Source organism: Ovis aries, chromosome 13, assembly GCF_016772045.2.
Source record: "Ovis aries strain OAR_USU_Benz2616 breed Rambouillet chromosome 13, ARS-UI_Ramb_v3.0, whole genome shotgun sequence".
Taxonomy (NCBI): domain Eukaryota; kingdom Metazoa; phylum Chordata; class Mammalia; order Artiodactyla; family Bovidae; genus Ovis; species Ovis aries.
In genome coordinates this window covers 45,794,653-45,821,785 of record NC_056066.1, presented here as the reverse complement: position 1 = coordinate 45,821,785, position 27,133 = coordinate 45,794,653, and the positions used below count along the sequence as shown (strand labels likewise).

Below are 27,133 nucleotides of genomic sequence, written 5' to 3'. Positions count from 1 at the left end.
TGTATAGAGCTTCTCCATCTTTGGCTGCAAAGAATGTAATCAATCTGATTTCAGTGTTGACCATCTGGTGATGTTCATGTGTAGAGTCTTCTCTGGTGTTGTTGGAAGATGGTGTTTGCTATGACCATAGTCTTGGCAAAACTCTATTACTCTTTGCCCTGCTTCATTCTGCATTCCAAGGCCAAATTTACCTGTTATTCCAGGTGTTTCTTGACTTCCTACTTTTGTGATTGTTTACAGCCTCCCAACCATGAGAGGCATGAGATGCTTTAAAACTTTCTAAATACAGACTCTTTTGAGAAGTTAGAAAATTATTAGTATAGTATAGTGGGTTGATTAGAAATTATATTGGTGAAGGGTTTTTCATTTGTTGTGCCAATAATTACTGCTAATTCCCTGCCCTGGGTATGACAAGGGTGTCTCAGGTCAAACCTCTCTGCTGACAGACTAGCTTGTGTGCCAACCTCTCAACCATAAACAGCACAGAGAGTTTGGAGTATTTTGAAAGTCTTAATTAGCATAGGGCTTTTCTCATTGTTGAGTCAATGATTGCCGCCAGGCCTCCATATCCTTAGGCACCTAGGAATATATTAATCAACGTATTTGGAATATAGAAAAGGAAATATAGTAGTTTTTGAGGTTAGCAATACTAGACTTTTTGAGTTAATGAATTTTCTCTTTTGTTATAGATCACTGTACTTTGTTATAAATCACTGTGTCCTTGCTATGCAAAAACGTAACTTTATCACTATCTTAAGACTAAATAGATCTTAAGGGGAACACTGGTGAAGGGCTTTCATTTGTTGAGCCAATATTTGCTGCTAAATCTCCATATTCCCTGCCCTTATAATGAATATAACTAGCATATAGGAGAAATAAGTATTAACCTTTAAGATTAATCATGTTAACCTTAGGCTAAGTAAGTTCCTTTCTTGATTGTAACCCGCTACACCCTCAACCTATAGGAATGCAACTTTATCTGCTACCTTCAGAGGGTGGCGCCTGGTTTAACAAAAAACACCCTTGGAAAAAATAAGTTTTTTGGTTATCAGAAAGAAAGGATCATAAAATGTCAGCAGGCCTCATGGCCAGAAGATGATGTAAACCCATAAGACCTTTGTATAATTTTATATGAAGCACCTGATTGTGACAAGGGTCAGCAGCGTGACTCTGTATTCATCCTTATGTATAACAACAGGTATATAAACAAACCTAAAAAATAAAGAAATTGGATCAGTTTCTGGAAAGACTGATTCCCCCGTGTCGTTTTCTTCCCTTCTGGCTGAATTCCCATCTGGTACATGGGTACTCACCAAGCCTACTAATTCTGCCTGGGCTTCTAAGATGTGACCAGGGAGGCCTCAGTGCCTCTTCTCCTTCGGGAGAATGGAAAGACGCCTGTGGCCTATGTAGGTGGTGATTGGTATTCCACGTAAACCAAGTTATTCAGCCTCTTTTTCTCCACTAATTTTCCTACTATACTATCCGTCTCTAATCTCTCTCTATATCTGTAATTAAGTTTTTTCCTAGGATTCCTACTCCGTCCCCACCTTCGAATTACCCTGGATCCACTGAGGCTGGACCCCGGCAAGTGCCGTCCCTCCCGTCCTGGCCCCCTTCCTCCTGGGACAACCTCCCCCAGGCCCTGTCCAGCTGCCCCTCAACCTCCCTGAGTGGCGAGGCCCAGGGAGGGGCTGCAGACCCCAGGGGCAGACGTGCTGGGTGCAGGCTGCTCTTCACCTGACCCGAGCTTCCCTGTACGTGTGGGTGACCCGCCTCACGAGGATGAGAGAGGCCCGGCCACAAACAAGTCAGACAGCAGCCATGGAAGTTCCCTCAGATCCCTGGAAGGTGCAGAGGTTCTCCAGGGAAGCAAACCAATCCAGTGGGTGCCATGCCTGGGCAGCCCCTCCGAGGGACTCTCTGCTTTCTCAGCTTTTGCTGTTAGTGTAGAACTTTCTAGAACACTCTTCTTTTGCCTTGTGATGAGAGGAAGACGGTGGTGGGGAGGCCACAGGACATCAGCTCTTTAGACGGCCTCCCTCTCCTCCCTGACTGGACAAGTGCAGCCCAGCTGCCGCACCGTGTGGACATGTTTCAGAGCCCCCTCACCTCCATTGCCTGCTCCTTGGAGGGTCCCCTCTGTAGTCCTGCAGGTCATCTCCCCACGGGGTCTCTACACACATCTGCTGCCATCAAGATGGCCCCAGCCCAGGGTCCCCCGGCTTCCCCCAGATCGCTGACCACTGCATCAGGCACGGCACCCTGGATGCCTGTCCTAGTCTGGCATGCATTCCCTTGGTGCCCAGCACACCAGATGTCTTGAGATATTGATATGGTTCCACCAGACTTCCTCCTGACATTTGATTTACGGCTTTAGGTGTTCTTTTTCACCACTCAGCAATCGATAAAGGATCAGAGGAAATGTCACATTCTCAGTGCTGAGCCCAGAGGGGCCTGTCACAGCCAGCAGGGGCACCCAGGTGGCTCCCCACCTTTGGTGGGGTTCCCAGTGGCTGGGGGTCTGGCCTGAGCCCCTCCCTGGTGCCCCCAACATTTCAAATATTTATCACATTAAATATCAACCTCCAGAATATTGCCTTCGTTTAAGCTTTTCACGTCCCAATGATTTTTTATTATTCCCATCGACCAAAATAAATGAAGAAAATGTTTTAGACTACACTTGAAAGCATGTAAAAATCAATAACTGGATTTTAAAAGATTTAAAATGTCTTGAATACATTCATTTTTCAAACATTTCCTTCTGATCTTTAAATAGCTTTTCTTGGAGCATAACAATTTTTTGAAAAGTCAAATATGGAGCATTAAAGGTATAATTACCATTTTAATTATAACTCAATCATCCTATCTGCTCTGCATAGAAATTAAAGCTTTTATGGCAGAATTTTAGGCACTCAGAAATGTTCAGGAGCAATTAATGTTACAAGTTTAATTTTTTTTTAAGCTGAGTATGAACTCCGCAATTCTTAATTTCACCCTTGCTCAGACTGAGAAGTGCAGACGCTCCCAGTTGTTATCTCATTTCTAAAGTCAATCCATTTGCACTTATGAGTCTGTTCCTGCGTCCCTCCCAGCTGCAGGACCACGATGGCTAAGGGCCCTGCAGCCTGGCCTCCTCTGGGGCCACGGGGCTGCAGCTCACCTGACGCCAGGCCTGCCATGTGGAGCATCGTCGGACAACCCACCCTGCACTGTTTAAAGTCAGATGTGCCGTTAGATTCTTTGTACTTGGGAAGCAAAGCACAGGATAAGGCCTGAGGAACCTCACGGAGAGGGGCCCCCTGAGAGCCTGGCCTGGAGGGAAGCTTCTGAAGTCTCTATTTCTGCATTAATGAAAACATCGTTTGGCTAAAACTCAGCTAGATTTTCACTGCATTTAGCCCCGGAAATGAAATGCTGAAGTGGCAGCTTTTAGGTGGTTTTGCTGCGAATGTGTGCGGTGCTGGGTCCATGTCTGAAGCCCAGGCTGCAAAGCTGGGCATGTATGTGGCGTGTGCACTGCCGTGCAGAGTGCAACCTCACCATTTTTCTCCTGGTTAAAGCCCCGTCTAAGATCTGGTCCATTTCCTCACAGGCTGCCAAGCTCCGGCTAGAAGGAAAATCATTTTTATGGGCATTGCTTCATGAAATAAAATATTTCCGTCTTTAACAAGTCTGCGATGGGTGCCTCCTGCCAGCATCTTGTGCTGGGTCCCTGCTTTGCTTGTCCCTGGAGCCAATTTCTATGGTCTCTTGTGCTTGCATCTTATGTTTCTGCTTTTATTAAGAAAAATGGTATTGGAGACAGGCAGACAAGATTTAAAAATGGTGACCACAACAGTCCTCTGCACCTGGGGTGAGACTGCGCCTACCCCCGCTCTTGCACAGTTCTGACAGCCATGCTGACACCAGCAGCCCAGAGCTAGAGGCATGGAGGAGCATCTGGGGGGCACACGATCTTCAGAGGGGATTCGCGATATTACTGTTTCCGGGGAAGGAAGAACCGTAAAACCCTGAGTGAACATGACTTAGATCTATGGGTTCTGGGAGACCCTTTGTGTCAATTAGCCCACTCTCCAGGAGATGCCCCTTTCTTGGGTGCCCTTTTCAGATCTGGCTTCTTTAGGAGTCCTCAGTGCCCTCTGGGTGGGTAACCTGAGTACCCAAGCATCGGAGTGGGGCTTCCATGGACCTCCCGTGTGGCTCGGGGGCCCTGACAGTGGGGGTGGGCAGAGCTGGGGGCCGGGTGGGAGCTGGCCAGTTCCTCCTGGCTCCAGCCTCCATGGGTGGGCAGCACCCCTCACTGCAGCCTCCCCATACTCCCATCCCTCATGGGATGTGGCTTCCTTAGCCTGGGGCACACCATGGTCTGGGGGTGTGGTGGGGCAGTCACTTTGAAACCCTCCATGGCCCCGGAACCATGAGGGTTTTCTGCTGACCCCCATCCATGGACACGTGAGTACCAGGAGGGGCTGCACTCTGTCTGAACTGGTTTGAAATGTTTGCTGCTCACATGTCTAGGTTCTGCCCATCTGAGAGGTGCATTTGGTGAAGAATATACCATGACTCTGTTAGACAAAGGAACATGCACGTTGCCTTCCAGTGTTCACTGCTGTGTGAGTTTCCTGGGAGCAGGAAGACCCGACACAAACCGGCCCCCAGAGAAGGTGGAGCTGCCGCTGCCAGGACACGAAGCTGGAGGACGAGGCAGGACCAGGGGCCCATCTAGGCTCATCCTCACAGCTTGGAGGACGAGGCGGACAGAACCCAGAACGTGTCGCTGTCCCTGTCACCACTGTGAGGCTCTGCTGGGCTGGGACCTCCGGGGCTGTGGGTGGGACACCTCGTCACCCTCCGCCCCTTCATGGACTGAAGGCTCAGCAAACGTCTGCCCAGGCCTGCAGGGTATTGGCACCTGGGGGTGCAGGGGGGCCTCTCCTGGCACTGGTTCCCCCATCGACAGGGCAGGGGGGTCCCTCACTCTGCACAGGTTGGTCTCTTTGTGGGAGACGTCTGTGAATTCTGAAGTGTTGCCACGTGTCAGAACGAGTGATCAAGCACAGGGGTCCTCTTGTCACCGTGAGCAAAGGAGGACCGATGGGTCCCGCCCCGACCACGGAGTGTCTCCCCATCACCCCTGCCAACCCCAGCAGGCCCACAGACACTGCTGAGATGGAAAGTCGTCCAGAGTAGATGTGGCCAGCTCCAGCAGCTGAGAAATGTGGCCTTGATTTCTGATGTTGGCCAGATGGTGCCTTCGCAAGTCCTGGCTGAAGAACAGGAGGAAAATCCTAGAAACTGCCAGCAGAGGGTCAGAGGTTGCCACACCCCAGAGAGTAACAACAGCGAGTACACCTTGGGAAACCAGCTCAAGAGCGAGCCCGGGCCTATATGCCTGGGACAGACTTCATCATGTGTACAAATGTGCGGGAGGGAAAACATCAGAGGCAGGGAGGAAAGTCCTCACGAAGGTTTCCAGGATGATGGTAAGCAAGCAGTATCTTGCCTTTGGCTAACACCTCAAAATATGTGGCTGGGATAAAGCATAAAAATAGCTGAGGTAAACCACAGTGAGTGTTTACCAGGCTCCCCAGGGTGGGTGGAAAAGATCTTTCCAAGCAGAGAAGCAGAGAATAAATCATATATCCAACAGATTGACTTCATCAGTTCAGTTTAGTCACTCAGTCATGTCCTACTCTTTGTGACCCCATGGACTGCAGCACGCCAGACTTCCCTGTCCATCACCAACTCCCAGAGTTTACTCAAACTCGTGTCCATCGAATCGTTGATGCCATCCAACCATATCATTCTCTGCTGTACCCTTCTCCTCCCACCTTCAATCTTTCCCAGCATCAAGGTCTCTTCCAGTGAGTCAGTTCTTTGTATCTGGTGGCCAAAGTATTGGAGTTTCAGCTTCAACATCAGTTCTTCCAATGAATATTCAGGACTGATTTCCTTTAGGATGGACTGGTTGGATCTCTTTGCAGGCCAAGGGACTCTCAAGAGTCTTCTCCAACACTGCAGTTCAAAAACATCGATTGTTTGGTGCTCAGCTTTCTTTTTGGTCCAACTCTCACATCCATACATGACTACTGGAAAAAACATAGCTTTGACTAGATGGACCTTTGCTGGCAAAGTAATGTCTCTGCTTTTTAATATGTTGTCTAGGTTGGTCATAATTTTCCTTCCAAGGAGCAAGTGTCTTTTAATTTCATGGCTGCAGTCACCATCCACAGTGATTTTGGAGCCCCCCAAAATAAAGTCTTTCACTTTTTCCACTGTTTCCCCATCTATTTGCCAAGAAGTGATGGGACCAGATGCCATGACTTTAGTTTTCTGAATGTTGAGTTTTAAGCCAACTTTTTCACTCTCCTCTTTCACTTTTCATCATGAGGCTCTTTAGTTCCTCTTCACTTTCTGCCATAAGTGTGGTGTCATTCTGCATATCTGAGGTGATTGATATTTCTTCCAACAGTCTTGATTCCAGCTTGTGCTTCATCCAGCCCAGCGTTTCTCATGATGTACTCTGCATATAAGTTAAATAAGTAGGGTGACAATATACAGCCTTGACATACTCCTTTCCCAATTTGGAATCAGTCTGTTGTTCCATGACCAGTTCTAACTGTATAGAAATTATAATTTTCTCTGCTTCAAAAACCCTTCATCATCATGATTTTAAAAAAAGGGACAAAAGATGTACGCAGCCAATAACGATGGATTAGCACAATCTCCCACGAAATGATCATGAACTTAGTAGCTCCATTGATAAGAACTCACTGCAAAGGTGACTCTTGCGTCTGATGGGCTGACAGCTGGTGTTTTTCCTTTTATGGGGGCTGGCGATTGTGCATGCCTGCTTCCCCTCTATCCTGAGCCTGAGTGTCCTCAACTTGTGTCAGTTGGCTCCTGTCACACCCTGCCCCTTGGGGACTAGAGGATAAGTACCACCAGTTGGTATGGTTCAATTCCTGTCTGGTAGACAGAACCACCTTGTCTCATCCTTCACGGATGCAAATCATTTCCTTTGGATGTATTCCCAGGGTGGAATCCCCACATGGATGTGCGTGAATGTCTCTGGGATTACTGACCATAGGCACCTCTTCTCTGGTGGGCGCCAGGCCCGTGTAGGCTCCCTGCCTACCTTGGCTCCACAGAGAACAGAGCAGGTCTCGGTTAATAAGCAAATGTCAAAATGGGGCTCCCTGGAGAGCTGAATTTAAGAGAGAGAAGATGTGATTTATCTGAGTAAATAAATCTGCCAGATGGAAGGGCCAGTGCCTGCCTGTCCCCATGACATCATCACACAGGTGCCACTTTGGTGTGAGCTGGCCTTTCCATGAGGCCAGTCTTGGAACCCTGGCCTGGGCTGACCTTAGTGAAGGCAGAATGCCCTCCCTCAAGTGGAGAAGAATGACTGGTTCAGGTTCAACTGGTAGTTCTTAGTTAAGAACTGTACCAACTCAGACACCATCAGGATTCTAGGTGCAGGATAATGTGTCTTGGGGGCAGGTGGTGTGGATATAGTCGAGTCCGAAAACTGTGGGGACCTGCACCCAGAGTCCCAGGAACCGTGAAAAGTGGACACCACCTGTGCGGATGTGGAGATAAACTCTTGAGGGTGTAAGTTTGCTTCCATGGGGTGGGGTAGGGAACCCTGGGGGTCTGTGCGGGTCACGGTGGATGCCAGCAACCCCAATGAGAAAGGACTCGTCAGCCTCGGAGGACAGTTCCAGGCTGTGGTCCGTTAGGGAATCCGTGGACCCCCACCCCCCTCTGTGCCCTCTCAGTAGCTGGGGCATCACGAGAGCAAGGCCTGCACTCCACACGCTCATGGAACAAACCACGCAGGGCTCGGCCCCTCACCCCACACCAGCCAGTGCTCTCCCTGTTTTGTTGTTGAACAGTTCAAACCATGTCACGGGTTTCAGCGTTGCTGTTATCATGCTTTTTTGTAGATCTTCCCAGAGCAGGGCCCAGCCACCCGATGGTCTGTAACACGGGGAGATACCCTGCCACCTCCCAGCAGTGTGTGTGTCAAACCCACCGCAGGAGCCCCACGCTGAAAACTCTGCCTTCACTTTGTTCATCAAGAGACAGCCCCAGGGCAGGGGCTGCAGAGGGCCGTGTTTGCTAATTCATGACCGATAGGGCTCGGCTGGTTCTCGGATTCAGCACAAGGTTCGCACTTGCAGGCATGCAGCCGCTGGCAGCTTTGTAGAGAAAGGGTTTAGCAAAACGCCACAATATTGCATTTCAGCATGACAGAGAGCCCTTGGCAGCCGCCTCGCATTCTGAGCCTGCTGCCAGTTGAGATGTAAAAGCTGTCAGACTATTTCTAAATGGAAATCCAGGCGTTCACAACAATGAAATTGGGATAAAAATAATAAGAAAAACTTCTGCTATTAAATCTGTTTCAGTGATCCTTAAAAGTTTAAATAATTAAATCTATTAAAATGTATCATGTGTTCAAAATATTTCAGATTGGAAACCGAACGCACTGACATTTCCAGTGTTGGAGCCACTGTCTACCTAGTGAGGGGCTGGCTCCGGGCAGCAGGACTGTCTGCAAAGGCTCGCACGCGGACCACACTGCCCTCTGTCCATGTCTCAGCCACAGTCCTTCCGGCCATGGCTCCTGCCTGACTTCCTGCTCCACACACTCGTGGGGATGCACAGTTCCCGTGCATGGCACCCTGGTACTGCAGTGACTGCCCCAGAGCGCTGCCTCTCAGCCCCTTTGAGACCCACACGTGGTGGCTTGAGGCAGAGAGCCTCCCAGCCATGCGCTGACCCCGATGCTGGGTGTCCGGGGCCAGCCAAGCTCGGCGGGTGGGGCACGACCGGGTTCAGAAGACCCAGGATGGCGACCTGTGACTGGGGCCTTAGGACTCATCCTAGGGAGTGCTTTTCAAGGCTGAAGGGGCAGGGTCGGTGTCCAGTGTCCCCCTGGAAGGGTACTTCCTTATGTGGTATTTCCGGACAAGCAGGGGCTGACTGGATGGTCACTGAGCCTCATCCTGGTTTTCTCGTGTCTGCAGCCAGGAGAGACACAGGCGGGCCCACTCAGCCATGCGCTTAGCTGGTTTCCGGTCAGCCATGCGCTCTCCTGGTTTCTGCTCAGGTGTGGACAGACGTTGACAGACTGGAGCACGTGTGCGGGCATGGCCTCTCCAGGGCGGGCGGTCCACCAGCACGGCCTTGCAGATGTCGTGTTGGAACCCAGGGATGTCCAGACTTTCTGATTATACCGAGGACGCCTGAAGTTGTTTTGGACATTCACTCCCTATACGCGTTTTAATTCATTTCCAGATGACATAAACCATTCTATTCATGCTACTAGTATACAAATACACAAATTATAAAGCAGTGAGATACGTTCCACAGACGGGGGACAGATGGGGACTTCCTCAGCCTGACAAGGAGCCTCTATCAAAACCCACAGCTCATGTCAGACCCACTTGCTTTCAGAGGCGCATCTTTCTTGCTGAGTTCAGCAAGGGTCTGGATAGGTATTTCTCCAGAGAAGAGCACCAGCACGCAGCACATTGAAAGGCACTCAGTATCCTCAGTCATCAGAGCAATTCAAGTCCACATTCCTGTGAGACGCGAATTCCACCTAGGTGGAATTCCAGGTTGGCTGAAACAAAGACGACACGCTTGTGGAGACGTCAGAGCCTCGTACGCTGCTAGTGGGATTGCAAAACAATGCAGTCAGTTTGAAAAGAGTTTGGAAGTTTCTTAAAATGTTAAATACATTTCGAAACAGCAGTTCCACAGTGAGGTATCTACCCAAGAGGAATGAAAAATATGTCCACACAGACGTGTGCGCCAGAATGTGCACAGTAGCATTACTCATAGTAGCTAAAGTGGAACAACCCAAACGCTGAATGGACTAACACATGGATAAATGTGAAGTGAAAGCTGCTCAGTCATGTCTGACTCTTTGCGACTCCATGGACTATGCCGTCTGTGGAATACTCCAGCCAGAATACTAGAGTGGGTAGCAGTTCCCTTCTCCAGGGGATTTCCCAACCCAGGGATCAAACCCAGGTCTCCCGCATTTCTGGTGGATTCTTTACCAGCTGAGCCACAAGAGAAGCCCAAGAATACTGGAGTGGGTAGCCTATCCCTTCTCCAGTGAATAGTCCTGACCCAGGAATTGAACCGGGGTGTCCTGCATTGCAGGTGGGTTCTTTACCAATTGAGCTATCAGGGAAGCCCACATAGATAAGTATTATCTTACATAGATAAATAAAACTAGGTAAATCCATAAAAATGGAGTATCATTTGGCATAAAAGTAAATGAAATACATTATACAACATGATGGACTTGAAAAACGTTATGCTCCATGAAAGAAGCCGGACAATGTCACGTATTATGTGAGTCCATTTGCATGAAACATCCAGAATAGGCGAATCCTAAGAGAGAGAAAGTGGGTGAGTGGTGGCCGGGCCTGGGGTAGGGGAAAGTACTGGTGGGCTTTAAGGATAAAATGTCTTAAGATTAGACATAATGGTGGCTGCAGAACTCTGGGAATATGCCACAAACCACTTTAAAAAGAAGAATTTTATGCTACCTGATTTATATCTCAATAAAATTGTTATAAACTACTGAGATTAAAATACAAAGTTTTGAAAGGTCTAGGTTCTCAACCGTCTACACCTTCCAGACTTTGGGACTTCGGCGCACTGCGCTAACCAGCATGTGTCCACAGACTCGTCCACTCAGGATTTCTTAGAAAGCTTCTAGGGGTTTTTCTGGAATCTCCTTTCCAGGAGACATGGTGGTTGCCATTTGGGCTGTTTGCTTCCAGAAAAGCTGATCTCGTCAACATCAAGACACTGTATAAGATGTGGATTCATTAGACTCAGAATGTCATTTACCGATTTCTCCACTTGAGTGAACTCCAGGAGTTGGTGATGGACAGGGAGGCCTGGCGTGCTGCGATTCATGGGGTCGCAAAGAGTCGGACACGACTGAGCGACTGAACTGAAACATGTGTAAACATGAAGAACAGTGACCCTGAGAGTTAAAATCCCAAATCTGCAGAGGGAACCCTGGAAATGCTTTCAACCATTGGCGTTATTTTGGTGTCTGCTGCTGCTGCTGCTAAGTTGCTTCAGTCGTGTCCAGCTCTGTGTGACCCCATAGACGGCAGCCCACCAGGCTCCCCCATCCCTGGGATTCTCCAGGCAAGAACACTGGAGTGGGTTGCCATTTCCTTCTCCAATGTTTTGGTGTCTAATACATGTCAAATATTCCAACCGAGAATGGTATATTTTTGATGGTTGGACATAGAATTCAAAGGACCCTAGGACAGTGCAGGTGCTTGCCTGTTGAAGGCGGGGGATTCATGCCATTGAGGACCACAGCCTTCCACCTACCCCACCCCCTCTTTTATACATCTTTGTGATTTTGGTTCTGTGATGTTACCTGTTCAATACAGAAACGACTAACTGGTTACTTTAGTGAATTTGGACAGGATGAATCAATTTATTTGAGAAAGAATCCCAGATTTTCAATTTGTTTTGCTGACGTATGGACTAAAAGACATTGATCTGATTCATAGTTACCCTTTCCCTCTCCTATATTCTAGGTTTTCCACGCTGTTGCCTGTCTCCTGCCTATCCTTAGAAGAAGGTAAGAAACTGCCCACATAGCCAACCCTCAGACACTTCTGCTGGCGGCAGCATGGGGCCCTCATTCTGGCTGCAAGTGAGCATCTTGGAGCTCAGGCCCAAGCTCTGAGGGGGGTGCTGGCCCATCTCTTACCCACCGCCACCTCCCCCGACGTGCCCGGCCCAGCTGAGCGTGCTCAGTTTCTGCTCTCGCTCTGTGGTTTCGGTGACTTTGGTGCTGTAATTGTTCCTTTTTACACGACACTCCACCAACCAGACTCTGCCTTGTGTTGCCAGAGGGACTGTGCCCCCATGTGCACCAGACGTCTGGATTTGCCCCCACCGAGCCCCGTGTCTTGGCACCCTGACCTTCCCAGCCTCCAAGGGCAGTGGGAGTGGGCCTGGGGCCTGCAGGCATGTAGATGGCATCGTAGGCGAACGAGAGTCAGGCCCGGACACTGGGTTCTGGGTCCACGTCCTGGCCACCATGTCGACCCCACCGCTGTTCGCAGTGGACCAGCTCAGAGTCACAAGAGTGATTGTGGTCTCAGGAGGTGACTGTCTTCACATCTCTACTTTTCCTCATCCTGCCAACACTTAACACTTATAAACAGGCAGAGCATTTGTGCTGAACAGAAAAAACATCGCAGGAAAACAAAGACAAAGCACAGAGGAAGGAGGGTGGGCGGGGGAATGGCGGCACAGGAGTCACTATGTGCAGGCGCGGAAGACCCCCCAGAGACAAGCGGGGGGCTGCGCTGTCTGCACTGGATGCTGGAGACGAGACAGCGCTCAGAGGCCAGCTGACCCCGCTGCCTGTCCCTCTGCGTGTCCACTGCCTGTCCTCCCGTCTGTCCCCCTGTCTGTCCCCATCTTCCCCCTGTCTGTCCCCTATCTGTCCCTCGTCTGTCCCCCCGTCTGTTTCCCTGTCTGTCCCCCTGACTGTCTCCCTGTCTGTTTCCCTGGCTCTCCAGTCTGTCCACCTGTCTGTCCTTTCTTTGTCCCCCTGTCTGTCCCCCCATCTGTCTCCCTATCGGTCCCCCTGTCTGTCCCCCTGTCTATTTCCCTCTCTGTCCCCCTGTCTGTCTCCCTGTCTGTCTCCATATCTGTCCCCCTGTCTGTTCTCTGTCTGTCCCCTGTCTGTCCCCCTGTCTGTCTCCATATCTGTCCCCCTGTCTGTCTCTCTCTCTGACCCCATCTGTGTCCATGTCTGTCCTCCTGTCTGTCCACCTCTCTGTTCCTTGTCTGCCCCCCTGTCTGTCCCCCTGTCTGTCTCCATGTCTGTCCCCCTGTCTGTCCCCTGTCTGTCTCCCTCTCTGTCCCCCTGTCTGTCTCCATGTCTGTCCCCCTGTCTGTCTCCCTCTCTGTCCCCCTGTCTGTCCCCTGTCTGTCCCCCTGTCTGTCTCCATGTCTGTCCCCTGTCTGTCCCCCTGTCTGTCCCCTGTCTGTCTCCCTGTCTGTCTCCATGTCTGTCCCCCTGTCTGTCCCCCTGTCCTCTGTCTGTCCCCTGTCTCTGTCCCCATCTGTCTCCCTGTCTGTCTCCATGTCTGTCCCCCATCTGTCCCCCTGTCTGTCCTCTGTCTGTCTCCCTGTCTGTCTCCCCGTCTGTCTCAATGTCTGTCCCCCTGTCTCCCTCTCTGTCCCCTATCTGTCTCCCTCTCAGTCCCCTGTCTGTCCCCTGTCTGTCCCCCTGTCTGTCTCCCTCTCTGTCCCGTCTGTCCCTCTGTCTTTCCTGTCTGTTCCCTGTCTGTCCCCTGTCTGTCTCCCTGTCTGTCCCCCATCTGTCCCCCTGTCTGTCCTCTGTCTGTCTCCCTGTCTGTCTCCCCGTCTGTCTCCATGTCTGTCCCCTGTCTGTCCCCCTGTCTCCCTCTCTGTCCCCTATCTGTCTCCCTCTCAGTCCCCTGTCTGTCCCTCTGTCTTTCCTGTCTGTCTCCATGTCTGTCCCCCATCTGTCCCCCTGTCTGTCCTCTGTCTGTCTCCCTGTCTGTCTCCCTCTCTGTCCCTGTGTCTGACCCCCTGTCTGTCTTCTGTCTGTTCCCCTCCTCTGTCCCCATGTCTGTCCCCCATCTGTCTCCCTGTCTGTCCCCTGCCTGTCCCTCTATCTGTCCCTTTGTCTGGACCCCTGCTCTATCACTCTTGAGCTGCAGTGACCTCCCATTGGAGGGGGCATAAAGGCAGATGAACTGAACCCCAAATCTGCCCCTCCTGCCTCTGCTGCCCGCCTGGTGAAACAGGGAACTGGACCCAAGCAGCCCCGTGGTCCTTCTGTTAGTGCAGATGACCCTCGTAACAGATGTGCTTATCACTCAGGTTCTGAAACAAGAGGTAACAAGTAGCCGGAGGGTAGCAGGAGTTACCTCTGCACTGGCTTCCTCTCTGAACGTTTTGTGTCTTGTTCTTATTTACACCCTTCCCCAATGTTCATTACGAAGTTTTAGCAGGACTAAGAATCATTTGGAGTACTTGTTAAAAATGCAGCCCAAGATATTCTGATTTGGTGATTTCAGAGTAAGGGCCAGGTTCGCTCTTAAACATGGTGCCCAGGCAAACCTTACATAGGAGACATTGGGCCACAACTTGGAAAACACTCAAGGGCCAGAGCTTCCTCTTATACAATTCTGTGTATTCCCAGCACCTGGCACATTGCCTGGGGCAGAGTGCGGCCCCTTAAATATGTGTAGGATGATGGATGGATGGATGGATGGATGGATACATGGAAACCAATGTCTTTGCCAGTGGGCCTGCTATTGGCAAGTCATCGGTGGGACTATGAACAAATCTTGACTGTCATTTATGCCTTTTCTAAACTTTAGGAAATATTTCAATATGTCTTAAATAAGAATAAATCAGTTCCTGCCTAAATAGGAAGAACTCTGTCACTTTTCTTGGATTTCAGAAGTCATCAAGGCAAAATTTGCAGCCCCCAGTTTTCTCATTCTTTCTGCAACTAGCTCTTTGCCTGGCTCATCTTATTTAGCACAAGCAACTCAGACTTGTTTGCATCACAATAAACTGCCTGCCACGTGGGTCTTAACATTTGGCTGCTGTGGTTAATATGACCATTCATAGCATGTTTCCACATATCTTCATTACAACTGAAAACATAATTAACTCTTATTCAAAAAGAATTTGGTTGTGAAACCCAGTGATTTCTAGATGTGTCCCCCGTTTTCAGAAACTCCAACTCGCAGTCATCCAAATTCATGGAATGCATAAATGCAGCACCAGCTCATTTCAGAACTACTCTCTGCGCTCCTATAACATCCCCGAGGAGGCTCCCAGACCATGGGGCTCTGTGACACATTTAAAATGTCACTCCCTTTAGTAATCAGACACACCCCAACGGAATGCTGCAGCACCTCCATTAAGGCGATTACCTCGTTATCGTGATGATTTTCCTGTCTGTCTCTCATGCTCACTGTGACTTAATGCATTTTATCATGTTTATCTTTGTTTGTTCAGGTTTTCCGTACTTTTGGTGCCTATTTAATGCCCTGAGCAGTTGAAGAACATTAAGGACGTTAAGCAGTTGAAGGATATTAAGCAGTGCCGTTCACTGCACCCCTTCAGATTTCTCAAACATCATGTGAACCCCCAAATATTCATAAAGTCAGAATCCTTGCTTTAGAAAGGCAGATAATTCTGTATTATGATGCATGGGCACCACATGGCTGTGGGAGGAAAATGAAGGGCTTGAGGGTTCTTGGAATATTTCTTCTTGTTATAAAGTAAGAACGACCTTTGCAACTCCGTTTAGGCTCAGCTGCTCATGAATTACGAGGTGTTCCTCTCAGAGAGACACTTCCTGCAGCCCACTCGCCCTCAGAAGACCACAGGAGTTCTCTGCAGAAAAAATTACCCTGTCTTAGTCCTCCGAGGGTAGCCCATGTCAGGCAGAGTTTTATTATTGTCCTTAGTCTGGGGAAGAATTACTTTCGGGAAGTTTCGGCTCATTACTTCTGGTCTCCATCAGCTGTTCTCAGGGGCCGTGGCCTTTTCTGCACAGGCAGCCCCTCCCCTCTCTGCTGGGCTCCCCCTGACCACAGAGACAGAGCAGGTGGCCTGACAGCAGAGCCAGACTCAGGAGACCCCGGAGCTGGGCCATTTCAGAATGAATTCCAAGAGATTTATCCCTTTTTACTTAAAGACCTGTTTTGTGAGTTTTATATGTAACCAAAAGTTATATGTAACTTTTTTGAATCAGGCCCAGCTGCCCAATTGAATCAGGCCCAACTGGCCATCCAAAGTGTTGTCTAGAATGATGTGGAATTTTTTCATTGTGTGAATTTCCCATTTTGGGTGGCTCCTCCCAGCCACAGCTCCTATGATGAAAGCTGGCAATAGTCCAGGCCTCTGGGAGGCTCCTTCATGTTTCTCAGAGTGGACGGAGTGGTGGGGCCAACGGTTTTTAGGCTGGAAGGAGACAACTTTCCTTGCCCTCTTGTCCCAGCCATTCGACCTGGGGAGTGGCGGGCAGGTGCTGTCTGTAGGGCTTGGAGGCTGGGATCTGCCAGCTGCCCACCTGGACATTCATGTCAGTCTGGATTCCTCTCCAGTCACCAGCAGGTTCTGTGGTCCCATTCAAAAGCATTGTTCCCTCCTGAGACTCTTTTCAATTCTTGGTTAGATGGCTCATGGCTTTGTCGTCTGTTGGCGTCTCTTTCCTGGCTGACCACTCCCCGCCCTGCCCCCCCATAGCCTGTCTGCAGGGTCACATGCAGCCCACGCAGCGTCACGTGCAGCCCACAGCAGCTTTTCCCTGAAGCCGACTCTCTGCCTGGAGAAAAGTGGATGAGATACAGTCTGCAGCAGGGTAGATGCTGGCACAGCCACACCTCTGCTGAGCTGACTCAGGGAAGCAGGCGGGCGCCTTGCTGTTGGGCCTCCTTCCTCCTGGAGCCGTCAGAGCCTCTGTCCATCCCTGTCCTCATTTGTGTAATTGCCCACACAGCCCCTGGGCTGTATTCCTGCTTGCCTCCCGACTGCTTTGATTATGAAAGACAAACACCACCAAATACGGCCCCAGTACCAACCGGCCCCCCGTAGAGGGGGTTTGTGCCACACTTTGACAATTGTCCAGTCGACACGTCCATTTAGACGGCGGGCTTTCTTCAGGCACAGGTGTCCTGGCCACTCAGAGAGGGATGGCGTGCCCACTGGCGACACGCCCCTGCTCTCCTGAGTGCACACGTGGCGTTGAGGAAGGCTTCCTACCCCTGAGCACAGGGCCGGGGTGCCGTCGGCTTCTGATGAGAATGGTGTTAATTTGCTTCTTGCTCGAGGACCATCTCCTGAGACAACAGGGTGTTCATGGCCAAGCAGAAAGGGAGCAGGACCTCTGCGGAGCAGGGCTGCCCCACAATCCATCCCTGGGGGCAGGGCAGAGGCAAATGGCCACCGGGCATCAGTCCTCCATCGTGTGCAGGCCCCCAGCTCTGTGGGTGGAGGTGCTGTCCCCCCCGGGATGCTCCCCTTTGCCTCCTCTGGCTCTTTGCATGTGGGCTTCCTCCCAGTTGCCGTGTTTTTTCTACTGTCGGTCCTCTTCACTGTGACAACGTGTCCCCAAGGAAGAGGGGGCCCAGCCCTCCCCACAAAGCCTGCTGTCTACACAGCCAAGGGCAGGCTCTGTGCTGACAAAGGTGATCTTGTGAGGGAGTCGGCTTGCTCCTCTGTTCTGTCGTTTTGGGGGCCCTGACCTGGGAGCCCCCTTTCTGCTGCTGGCCCTCCTGCTCTGGCCCACTCTGTGTCCCCTGTGTCACTCCCACTATGACAGGCCATGCGCTGCCCCATTGTTCAGGTGGATCCATTTCCTCAACAAACCTGTAAAAGTGTTGGGAACTCAGGGAGGGCAGCCTGCAGCCTCATGGAGGGTCTCTGCCCTCCGCCTTCCTGTGATCCTCCTCCCAGCTTCACCAGCCAGACTTTGGCCGGAGAATTTCATTTTCCTGCCCCTCAGGCCCGCGTCTGCACAATGGGAACATGAGTGGGGCCGCTCCATGGTTCTGTGAGGCTCAGATGTGCTAATATTTGTAAAGTGTGTACAGCAACATGTGACACCGTCAGTGTCTGATACATATCAGCTCCTCACATCACTATGGGTCATCCGGCTTTGCCAGCGTCAGTCGTGGCTGTGGAATCGTGAGCAAGTGGGGAAGCTTGGTTTACAGCCTCTGCCTGATTGATCAACACTCATGTTAACTGTATTTGAAGACACCAAACACTGTATGGGGAACATACAGGTTTAAAGACACATTTATCTCTTCTAACTTCAGTTGTATCAAACTTTTTGTAGTAGAAATTCAGATGCTGGGGCTACTATATAAATGTAGATGGTACATTGCATCCATCATGCTTAAGTGTACAAGTGTACACTGTATTGTATGATTATATTATACATTATACAGTATATAATGTATACAGTATATTATATTATGTAATGTATAATGTGTATACAGTAGATAAGTTGTGTTGTATAAATTGTATTTTGTAGATACTGTATGTACATTGTATAGATTGTATCATATAAATTGTGTACACATTGAGTATACAGTTGTACAAATACTATCACATAAATCATATTGGTGTACATTGTATCAAAGTTATATTGTATGTGCATTGTACAAATTGTATCATGTAAATTGTATTGGATATACTTTGTACAGATTGTATCATATAAGTTATATTGTGTACACATTGAGTGTACATTGTACAAAAATATATAAATTGTGTTTTGTATACATTGTACAGATTGTATCATATAAGCTATATTGTGTATACATTGTACCTTGTACAAATTGTATCATATAAATTATATTGTATAGACATTGTGGATACATTGTATAGATTATATACGTTATATTGTGTAGACACTGTGTGTACAGCTTGTATCATATAAGTTACATTGCGTACACATTGTGTGTACACTGTCAATGCACAAGTGTGTTGCTGGCATCTTCAGAGCCTTCAGCAGCCTCACTGCAGGGGTTTTTGGAGACAGGGGACAGCAGCCAGGGGGTCACTCCTGTCTGGCATTCAGTGCTTCTACTGAGGGATGAGGACGTGGGGAAGGCCAGCACTGGCTGGACGGGCAGGAGGGTAGAAGCCTGCTCTTTCCTCCACAAGGACCACAAGAGGGTGTCTGTGGCCATAGATCACAGATGGAGCCAAGAAGCTGAATGCACAGAGGCTTCCTAGGCAATCATGGCCTCACCTCGTGGAGAATCGCCATGGCTAAGTATGAAACACTGAAAGGGAGGTGGATGGGCTGCTGGGTCCACAGGCCCCTGTGACCCAGCGGCAGACACATGGCCAGGGCAGAGCTGGCTGGAGCATTTGGGGGACTGAGGCCACTGGGGCTCAGGAGGGGGGCCTCACCGGGTCCCACTGCTTTTTTTGGGTGTCCTCAGGGGAAAACCCCTTGGATGGTGTTGAGCGGGTGTGATTTCCACCCTCTGTAATTCAGGCCCATTTGAAATCTGAGGACCCACTCCTACTGATCTGTCGAGGTGGCAGATCTGCGTTTAGGGTGGAGGTCAGCAGGGGCGTGAAGCCAGGCAACCTGTGAGGTGGCAGGGCAGCAGGGGAGGGGCTCTGTTGTGTCCCAAGTGCGGCTGTTGGGGCTGATGTGCAGTCAGCCCCAGGTCTATTCCACAGCCTAGGTATGTGTGGGAGCTCAGATCCCAGTTTGCAGTAAAGGGCTGACCTCTGGAGGCAGTTTTATTTCCATGATGATACATGTCCCTTGGCTCCCCCTCCCAGCAGAGAGCTGTGCCACCAGGGAGCAGCGAAGGTGCTCTGGGTACCTGACCAACGGCCAGGCCTGGCCGGGGCCATCCGCTCCCTGGGAGGACCTGCAAAGGGCTTGATCAGCATGCAGCCTTGGTAGCTGGTTTCAAAGACACACCCTCCCACCCTCGGGGAGAAAGTGTGCTGCTTGATTTGACTGAATCTTTCAGACACTGTTAGTACCACCGCAGCCTGACATGGAAATTTTAAAAAAGAAAGGGAAACAAACAAAAACAGGGCATCACTGAGGGCGAAAGACTTTGGAGCAAGACAAGTCTGTGGTTTTCACACGAGGGGCCGTGTGTCGCCATCTCCCTTCCCCTTCCCGCCAGCATCAACGTAACTTTCAGTCACTTTCTTCTCCATCACGTGACTGATGCTCTTCCGTTTCCACAGAGCAGAAGCACTGAGAGATAAGGCTTTCTGGCGGAATTTAATGCTGTTGTGAATCCCAGTCTTCTCGTGCCAGGGGTGAGGAATGACCACAGAGACACAGGTCTTATGATTTTTACCTTTTTCTCTTTTAACAATGATGTTCCAGCTAACGAGCATTTATATTCTGTCGTGGTCTTTTTATTGCGCCCACACTTCTTTAAACCTAGAGGAAATCTGAGCTTCAGGCCTGTTCCCCACCTCCCCCTGGTCTCCACAGGCACCTCATCACTGGTGTTTGCACAGTGTCCACTCACTAAGGCCTGCGCTGGGCAGTAGAGAATTTAATAAAGTTGTATTCTCGTCACTCTGGCAAAGAGACCTGAAGTCAGATCTTGTGAAATTGAAGAGAGGGACCAGTCTGGTTCTTAGACACCCCTCGTGTTGAGGAGGTGGTGGAAATCCAACATGTCCATGATTTTAATCTTCATTGAGAATGTTATTCTTCAGAACTGCTTTAGACTCAAGGCCAAAACCAGCCTAAATGACTCTTTCCTTCTGGACAGGGGTGCTCAGCCTGGAGGGACAGATGCCTCACTTGTCCAAGGAGGGTGGTATCTGGGCACCGAGGGCAGGGGTCCCTGGGGGCGGATCCCTGGGGTCTGGGCTGAGGGGTTCCTAGGGGGTTGAGTTGCTCAGAGTTGTCCTCAGGATGGGCAGAGCCTCTGACCCACTGACCCAGCCCTGCTGAGATCTGCTCTGGGCTGAGGTTGAACAACCCAGGGCAGATCCTGACCTGCCTGCGTGGCTTCAGCACTGCAGACGCCTGGTCCTGTGCTTCCTGCAGCCGGAAGTCCCACACCACTGACTGATCGTATTGGCGGGCCTGGAGAGCGAACCATCGAACAAGACCTCAGGTGTCCTGTGCACCGAGCCTGCCCCCAGGGCAGAAAGCACCAAGTCCTGAGCTGGATACCCCAGGGCCAGAGGCCAGGTCTCTCCAGGGTGAACGCTGCCCTCCCCACCTGCCCTGGACTCGGGCAGGGGCCTCGCAGACCTTCCTGGGGGTATACACAGCAGGGCCAGGGGCATGGCTCCTAACACAGGTGCTGGTGGCACGGTTACACGGGTGACAGGTCGTGACCCTGGTGACCAGGACTGGCATGAGTGGAAAGGATGCATTGCAGATGGCATAGACGCCCGGGCAGAGGAGGCAGTGGAGCTGCGTCTACAGGGACCCTGGAGTCTCTGAATCTAGACCACGTCCAAGGTGGGCTCTGGACTTAATAAGGCCCCAGAGGTTGCCTGGTGCTGAAAGGGGAGCAGGCAACGTGCTCCAGGACAGACCAGGGTGATGGATGGGCCGCAGCCTCCTGCTGCTACGTACCCTCCATCATCCGGGTGGGTGTTAGCCGACTGTCAGGGAAAAATTATTTAGCGGTGGCAGCTTTCACTGACGTGCTGCATTCTGGGGTCAAACGACTGTTACAAAGCAGCAGTGCCACCTGGTTCCCGCGTCTCGAGAGTGCAGGGTTGACAACGTGAAAGGAAAGGCGTCACGGCGGGCTCACCGACATCCTTCAGCCCTCACGCAGGTGAGTGTGTGTGTGTGTGTGTGCGTGTGTGCACAGCAGAATTGGAGGAAGGGCTCTGCTCACTAAATAGTGTTGGGCAGAAGAGGGAGGCCTTCATGGGCAGCCCAGGTCACCCGGCCTGAGAGGGGCTGAGGGGCTTCCTTGGAAGGTGTTGGGGGGTCAGAGCTACAGGCGAGGTGGAGACACTGGGCTGAGGAGAGGGGGAGAGAAGGTGGGGACGTCAGGAAGAGACAGCCGGGCCACCACGCTCTAGGCCAGGACTCGCGCCATCACCAAACACTCGCCTCTGTCCACACTGTGTGTCATCTAAGGCTGTGTGGGAGGCGAGACCCCGGGAGATAACGGGCCAACCCCTCCAATTTGCTCCTAGAATGTGCAGTAAACATTTGAAAATTAATGAAGGAATTGGAGGCAGAGGTAGCAGGAGAAACAGCTGCCCCCGGGGTTCCCCATTCAGCAATTTCTGTCCCTCAAGTGGCTGAGTTGTGGGGACCAGACTGATACCCGCTGGGCCCGTCCATGATCTGTGCTTGCCAGAGTCAGAGAACTGCTCATTGGGCGGGTGAGAGGATGGACAGATGGACAAATGGGTAGAGGGACGGACGGACGCTGGCTTCTGGCTGTGATCTGATAGGAGGGCTCCGTCCAGCACCCCTCCAGCACCCCGAGTCCACCTCTAGTGGACACATGACCTCCTGAGGCAAACAGTGGATTCTGCGTGAGGTGCCATGAGATGAGGATGCCCTGGTCTGGGCAGAGATTTACAAGTGCCGAGCTCTGACTAGGGACCTCGTGCAGACTGAGGGCCTTTAACTGCAAAGTCTTCTCTCCTACTGATGAGGAAGTGGATGAGGGGGACTTATTGTGTCACCTCAGAGGGGACAATGCTCATAGATGAGAAGGAGGAGGAGGCAGGAGAACAGGCTCCAATACCAGGACGGTGCTCAGGACGCCTCCCCTGTGCAGGGCTGAGCTCCGTGAGGTGCCACGTGTTGTGGGTGACAAGCCCCCGAGGCAGTGAGGGGCGGGTCCCCCTTGAGCTCCCCGCCCACCCAGCCCTCTGCTCCGGCAGAACTCCAGCCCCGGAGTCAGAGACGCAGCCCAGACCTGCGCCAAACTCGCCAACTGCACAGGACATGCCAATCTGCACCGAACATGCCGATGGGCACCAAACAAACCAATGGGCACCGAACACGCTGACAGGCACTGAATATGCTGACCTGCATCAAACACGCCGATGGGCACCGAACACGCCAATGACGGGCTGTCCTGCTGTGCCGCCCTCTCGAGTGCAGGGAGCCCTCCCCACACTGCCCTGTCCCTTGTGGTCAGCATCACTGTTGCCAAGACAGCTGGCTGCCCAGCTCTCCATCACCTTTGCCCAGTCCCCCAGCATTCCTTTCCTTCCCACATTTGCTTTCAGGCTCTCTGTCCCCAAATCCAAGCTCGGCTTCTGCATCAAGGCAGGAGGGGCAACATCTGCTTGTCTGGGAGGCATGGGGCCCCCCACACATAGGGATGGAGCAGGGAGACCACCTGCTGCCCCCGCCCTGCTCCACCCCCTGGCAGCCACCCAAGGGCTCTCACCTGGGGCAGGAGGTGACTTCTACTCCTGCTGGGGATGTGGCTGGGCAGCCGGATGTCGAAGAGGGCCTGCAGGGCGGCCTGGGCGGCCTGGCCCTTGGCCAGCTTCTTGCTGCGTCCTGAGCCCTCGAACGTCCTCCCGTCCACGCTGACTGCCATGACGAAGCTCTGGGCGCGCCGCTTCTCAGGCTCTGAGAGGCATACATAGCGCAGGCCGGAGCGCAGCTCGTTCAACAGCACCACAGGGTTCCCGGTGCCGGGGGCCGTGGGCGCCCCCAGGCCCAGGCCCAGTGGGCGGCCCAGGAGCCGGCCCCGCTGGCAGGCCGTGGACAGGCACTCAGGGGCGGGGGGGCGGCGGCCCGGGAAGCCCTCGCTGGGAGATGCAGGCTCGAACCGCTGGAACAGGGCGTCGGGGAAGTCAGCCTGGTCGGAGGTGAAGTCAGGGGCCATGCCACCGGGGGCTGGGGGTGCCTGGCCAGCATTGGGGAGCTGCACGAAGGAGCGGAGGGCCAGCTCGGCTGCCCGCATCTTGGCCTTCTTCTTGGTGGGCCCGGTGCCCTCGAAGGTGAGCCCGTTGACATCCACGGCCACGGCAAAGATGGGCGCGTGCACCGGGCCGGTCTGCGACACCATGCGGAACTGCAGGCCTGGCCGCAGCTCGTGCAGCTGCACCAGTGCATTCTTGGGTGCTACGGACCATGAGAGCCGCCGCCACAGCAGCCTCAGGGGACACAGGTGCCCGCCGTTGCCCTCCTCCAGCGGCCGCTTCCTCTTCAGGCCTGGCGTGCCCCCTCGGGTCCTGTCCCCGGCTGGTGGTGGCCTGGCCTCCAGGTTGCTCACATTGCGGTTCTCCTTGACGTCAGTGCTGCTGGTACCTGGAGGGGAGACAGACCATGTGACCCAAGGCTGTGGGGACCGTGGGTCCTGCTGCTGACGATCCCTCTCAGCACCTGGGCCGAAAGACGGGAATAACCCGCACTTTCCCAAACTGGAGGTAAAGATGGAGAGAGTAATAGCTCAACCCTGGGAGCCCATAGCAGAGTGCCCAGAAATTCTCTGGGAGCTCTCCATGTTCTTACTGATCTCCCAGATGTGGGATGGGGGAGGCAGTGTGTGTGATCAAAGCGGCTGGTGTGGCAGCTGTCTTCTGAATCTCTCAGGAGAAGGTTTATCTTGGAGGAACCACCCGGCAGGCCCAGCTTGCCCTCCTCCTGGCCTGAGATCGCGTCCACACCCTCTGGTCATCATCCTAGCTCTGTCAGCCTCAAAGTTTAAAGTGAGTCGGGCAGATCCAAGCGTGGAGGAAGACCCCACCCACGTTGATCGGTAATTAATAAAAGCTGGTAGAAGTGCAGTTTCCCAGGACGTCCTGATACATGCTCTGGGGGTGATGCCACTTATGTTTTCTGCAGATGGGCAGATTAGGGGTTCAGCTCCCCCCAACACGGCCTCCCAAGTAGGCTGCATGATGTCAGGGAAGCTGCAGGGCATGACAGCGGTCATTCTGTGGCTCTGGGTCAAACAGGTGAGAGGTCAAAGTCCCCCACGACCACAGTGAGTGTGTGTGATCTTGGGCAGCCCCTCCACCTGCCTCAACTCCATTTTCTTAAGATGGAAACTGGGTTTGGCAGCTCTTGCCTTAGAGGTTACTGTGAAGTTGAGCTGGGGGACATGTGTAAAGAACAAGACCCCTGACATACAGCAGAGTCAGATGCAGTTCTGAAAACAGCAGGAAAGGGCAGGCAGACACTGGTAGGTCTGTCCAGGCCAACTCCCCTGCTTATTTCAGGAGCTGGGGTTCCCGATGAATTTCCTGGAAATTCCAGGACCCCCAGAAAAGAGGGCTAGAGTGCTTCCATCCCCAGAAAGCCTGGCCCTGTGCCAGTTCCAAGACCAGGCCTGGGGACCCCCACGATGAACCCGTAGGTACACCCATTGCTCCTTGGTCACCCACCCAAGAGCCTCAGTGACCATCAGCATGCCACCTGCTCCCACACGCACATGCCTGACTCTGGCTGCAAAGGTGGCCACCTGTCAGATAACACTGAAATGCAAGACGTGTTCTGGTTGTGTGGACCATCTCACCCTCCACGCTTTCCTGCCTCAAGCGAGAGGGTTGCCCTGCCCGACACATGCACCCAACACTCCCTCCCCTCATGGCCATCCGCTCTGGTCTCCTCGGCGGGTGCGCTGTCCAGATCTGCAGCCCCCCTGCCCCCCACCCCGCCCTGATGTCTCTCCAGTTTCCCAGGCCAAATGCAGCTTCAGCAGCAGGCACCCGTCCAGCTTTTTCCTTGTTAAATAACTGGACATATTGTTCAAAGAAGCTATGTTCACTTTCCTTTCTCTTTTTGGTTTGGAGGGGAAAGCAAAGAAAAGAGAGGAGATGGTCCAAGAGAACTAGTATCTTTTCTTGCAATGCCTGGAGTTCTCAGTCACATGGTCACTGCCTGGATTTCCTACCACTGTTGGGGTGGGGGTGGGATCCCAGGTCGGGGGCTGGGACCCCGGCTCTGGGGAAGGAGCTGCTTACTGAGGTTGTCCTCATCCTCTGCGTGCGTGGCCCCAGGGTTCAGGCGTTTGAAGGGAGCGATGAAGGCTGACAACATGCTCACTTTGTCTGGAAAGAAAAGAACAGGAAATGCACTTTTGACACCAAGTCTCAGGAAAACTCAGTGCTTTCACGTATTCTCATTACTGGGGATTTGGACATGGGAAGTTGAAAGTTCATTTTGGTTTTAGCCTCTTCATTTTGGTTTAGTCTTTTATTGAATTTCGGACAGCATTTTATCAAATTCCCCTCTCCATTCAATATTAAACTTTATGATCTCCATCTTTCTTATTTTCTTACTTTTGGCGTCTCCATGTCCCTCAAAACCAGAAGTCTTCACCTGCACACTGAGGTTAGTTCAGAGAGAAGTGAGGCAGACTGAGAGCTGTCTCAGCTAAACAAGTGTCCTGCAAACAGAGCTGCGACCCTCCTCCCTGGAGGTGGAGACCTTGCTCTGTGGACTGGAAGTGCGTGAAAAAAAAAGGACTTCTCAAAACTGTAACAAATACTCGATGTGTGTTTGAGCAGAAGATGACGGGACAGGAGGAGGGAGCAGGGCTGAGGGCGTGGAGGGTCCCTTGAAGTGGGAGCGGTTATCGAGTGTTGAGAGGAGCTCAGGAGCCCCCGCCTGCAGCCCTAGAGGTGGTCTTGGCTGCAGACTCCCCTGGGGGCAGCACAGAGAGCAACTTGAACCCAGGACGAGTTGGCGCTTGGGACCAACAGGCTCAGCTATTCCCTCTAAACAGAGGCCAAGGGCTGAAATAAGAGAATAACCGAGGAAGGGACCAAAAGGAAGACTCCCTCTTTCAGAACCCTGACCCTGACCATAAGTGAGTCCACAGGAGAACTCAGCCCTGATGCCCCCAGAGCTCCTCTGCTCAGACCCTCAGGGCTGCAGCATTCCTGACTTTCCACGTGACCTTAGGAAACCACATGTTCTTACGAAACCATGGATGGAAGCATGCAGCTGCTCATTCTGTGTGTCAGAGGTCACCGCAAGGTCACCCCTGCCCTTCCTGCTGGCTGGGGGTTCCAGGGCCCCCGTCAGGGACACTTTCTGCATCCTCCGTGCCTGGTGCTGCCTTGTGCCTGCTCTGTGCTCAGACAAGAGCCCCGCTCCGGGCACAGCTCCGCAATCTTCTGTGGAAACCTCAGCTGTGCTGCCAACTCCAGACCCAGGCCTGGAACGTTCTTTTTCTCTTTCTGTTCTGAGCCTGCTTTCTCTTTAGCTGGGCTTTCCAGAGGCCAGGGCAGTTCACGCTGAAATTCATTCAGGAGCCTGTTAACAGCTGTTGTTTCCAGCAGGGACAGGCAACAATATAATGCTCACTCAGAGAACAATAAATAACTCAAATACAGGAGGTTGCTCCCTCTTCATTCTACTGAACAAGAGGAATCAGCCAGGGAAGTCCCTGCTCCCACCCTTGCGGCTGTGCCAATTGTGTGGGAATGAAATCTCTTCTTGAGTTATAATTTCATTAAAGGAGCCCAGTAATATTCCAGAATGAGTGTGAAGCTCAAATGATTTAGTCTGGAACATTTTGAAATGAAATTACAATTTTCTAATAAACAGGGCTCCCAGCCAGACACCCACAAAACACACCAAGCCGTTTCAGAGCTCACCTTA

The 27,133-nt window shown here is 51.9% G+C and overlaps 1 protein-coding gene across 1 annotated transcript in view; it reads right to left on the bottom strand.

Annotated features, from left to right (window-relative positions):
* ADARB2 (adenosine deaminase RNA specific B2 (inactive)) overlaps positions 1-27,133 on the bottom strand; it is a 241,315-nt gene that overhangs the window by 47,563 nt on the left and 166,619 nt on the right. Inside the window, exons 2-3 of the mRNA XM_027976809.3 lie at positions 25,489-25,575; positions 22,959-23,830 (exon numbers count right to left, since the gene is read on the bottom strand). Coding sequence (XP_027832610.2) covers positions 22,959-23,830; positions 25,489-25,575 — 959 coding nt within the window. The remainder of the gene's footprint in view (positions 1-22,958; positions 23,831-25,488; positions 25,576-27,133) is intronic.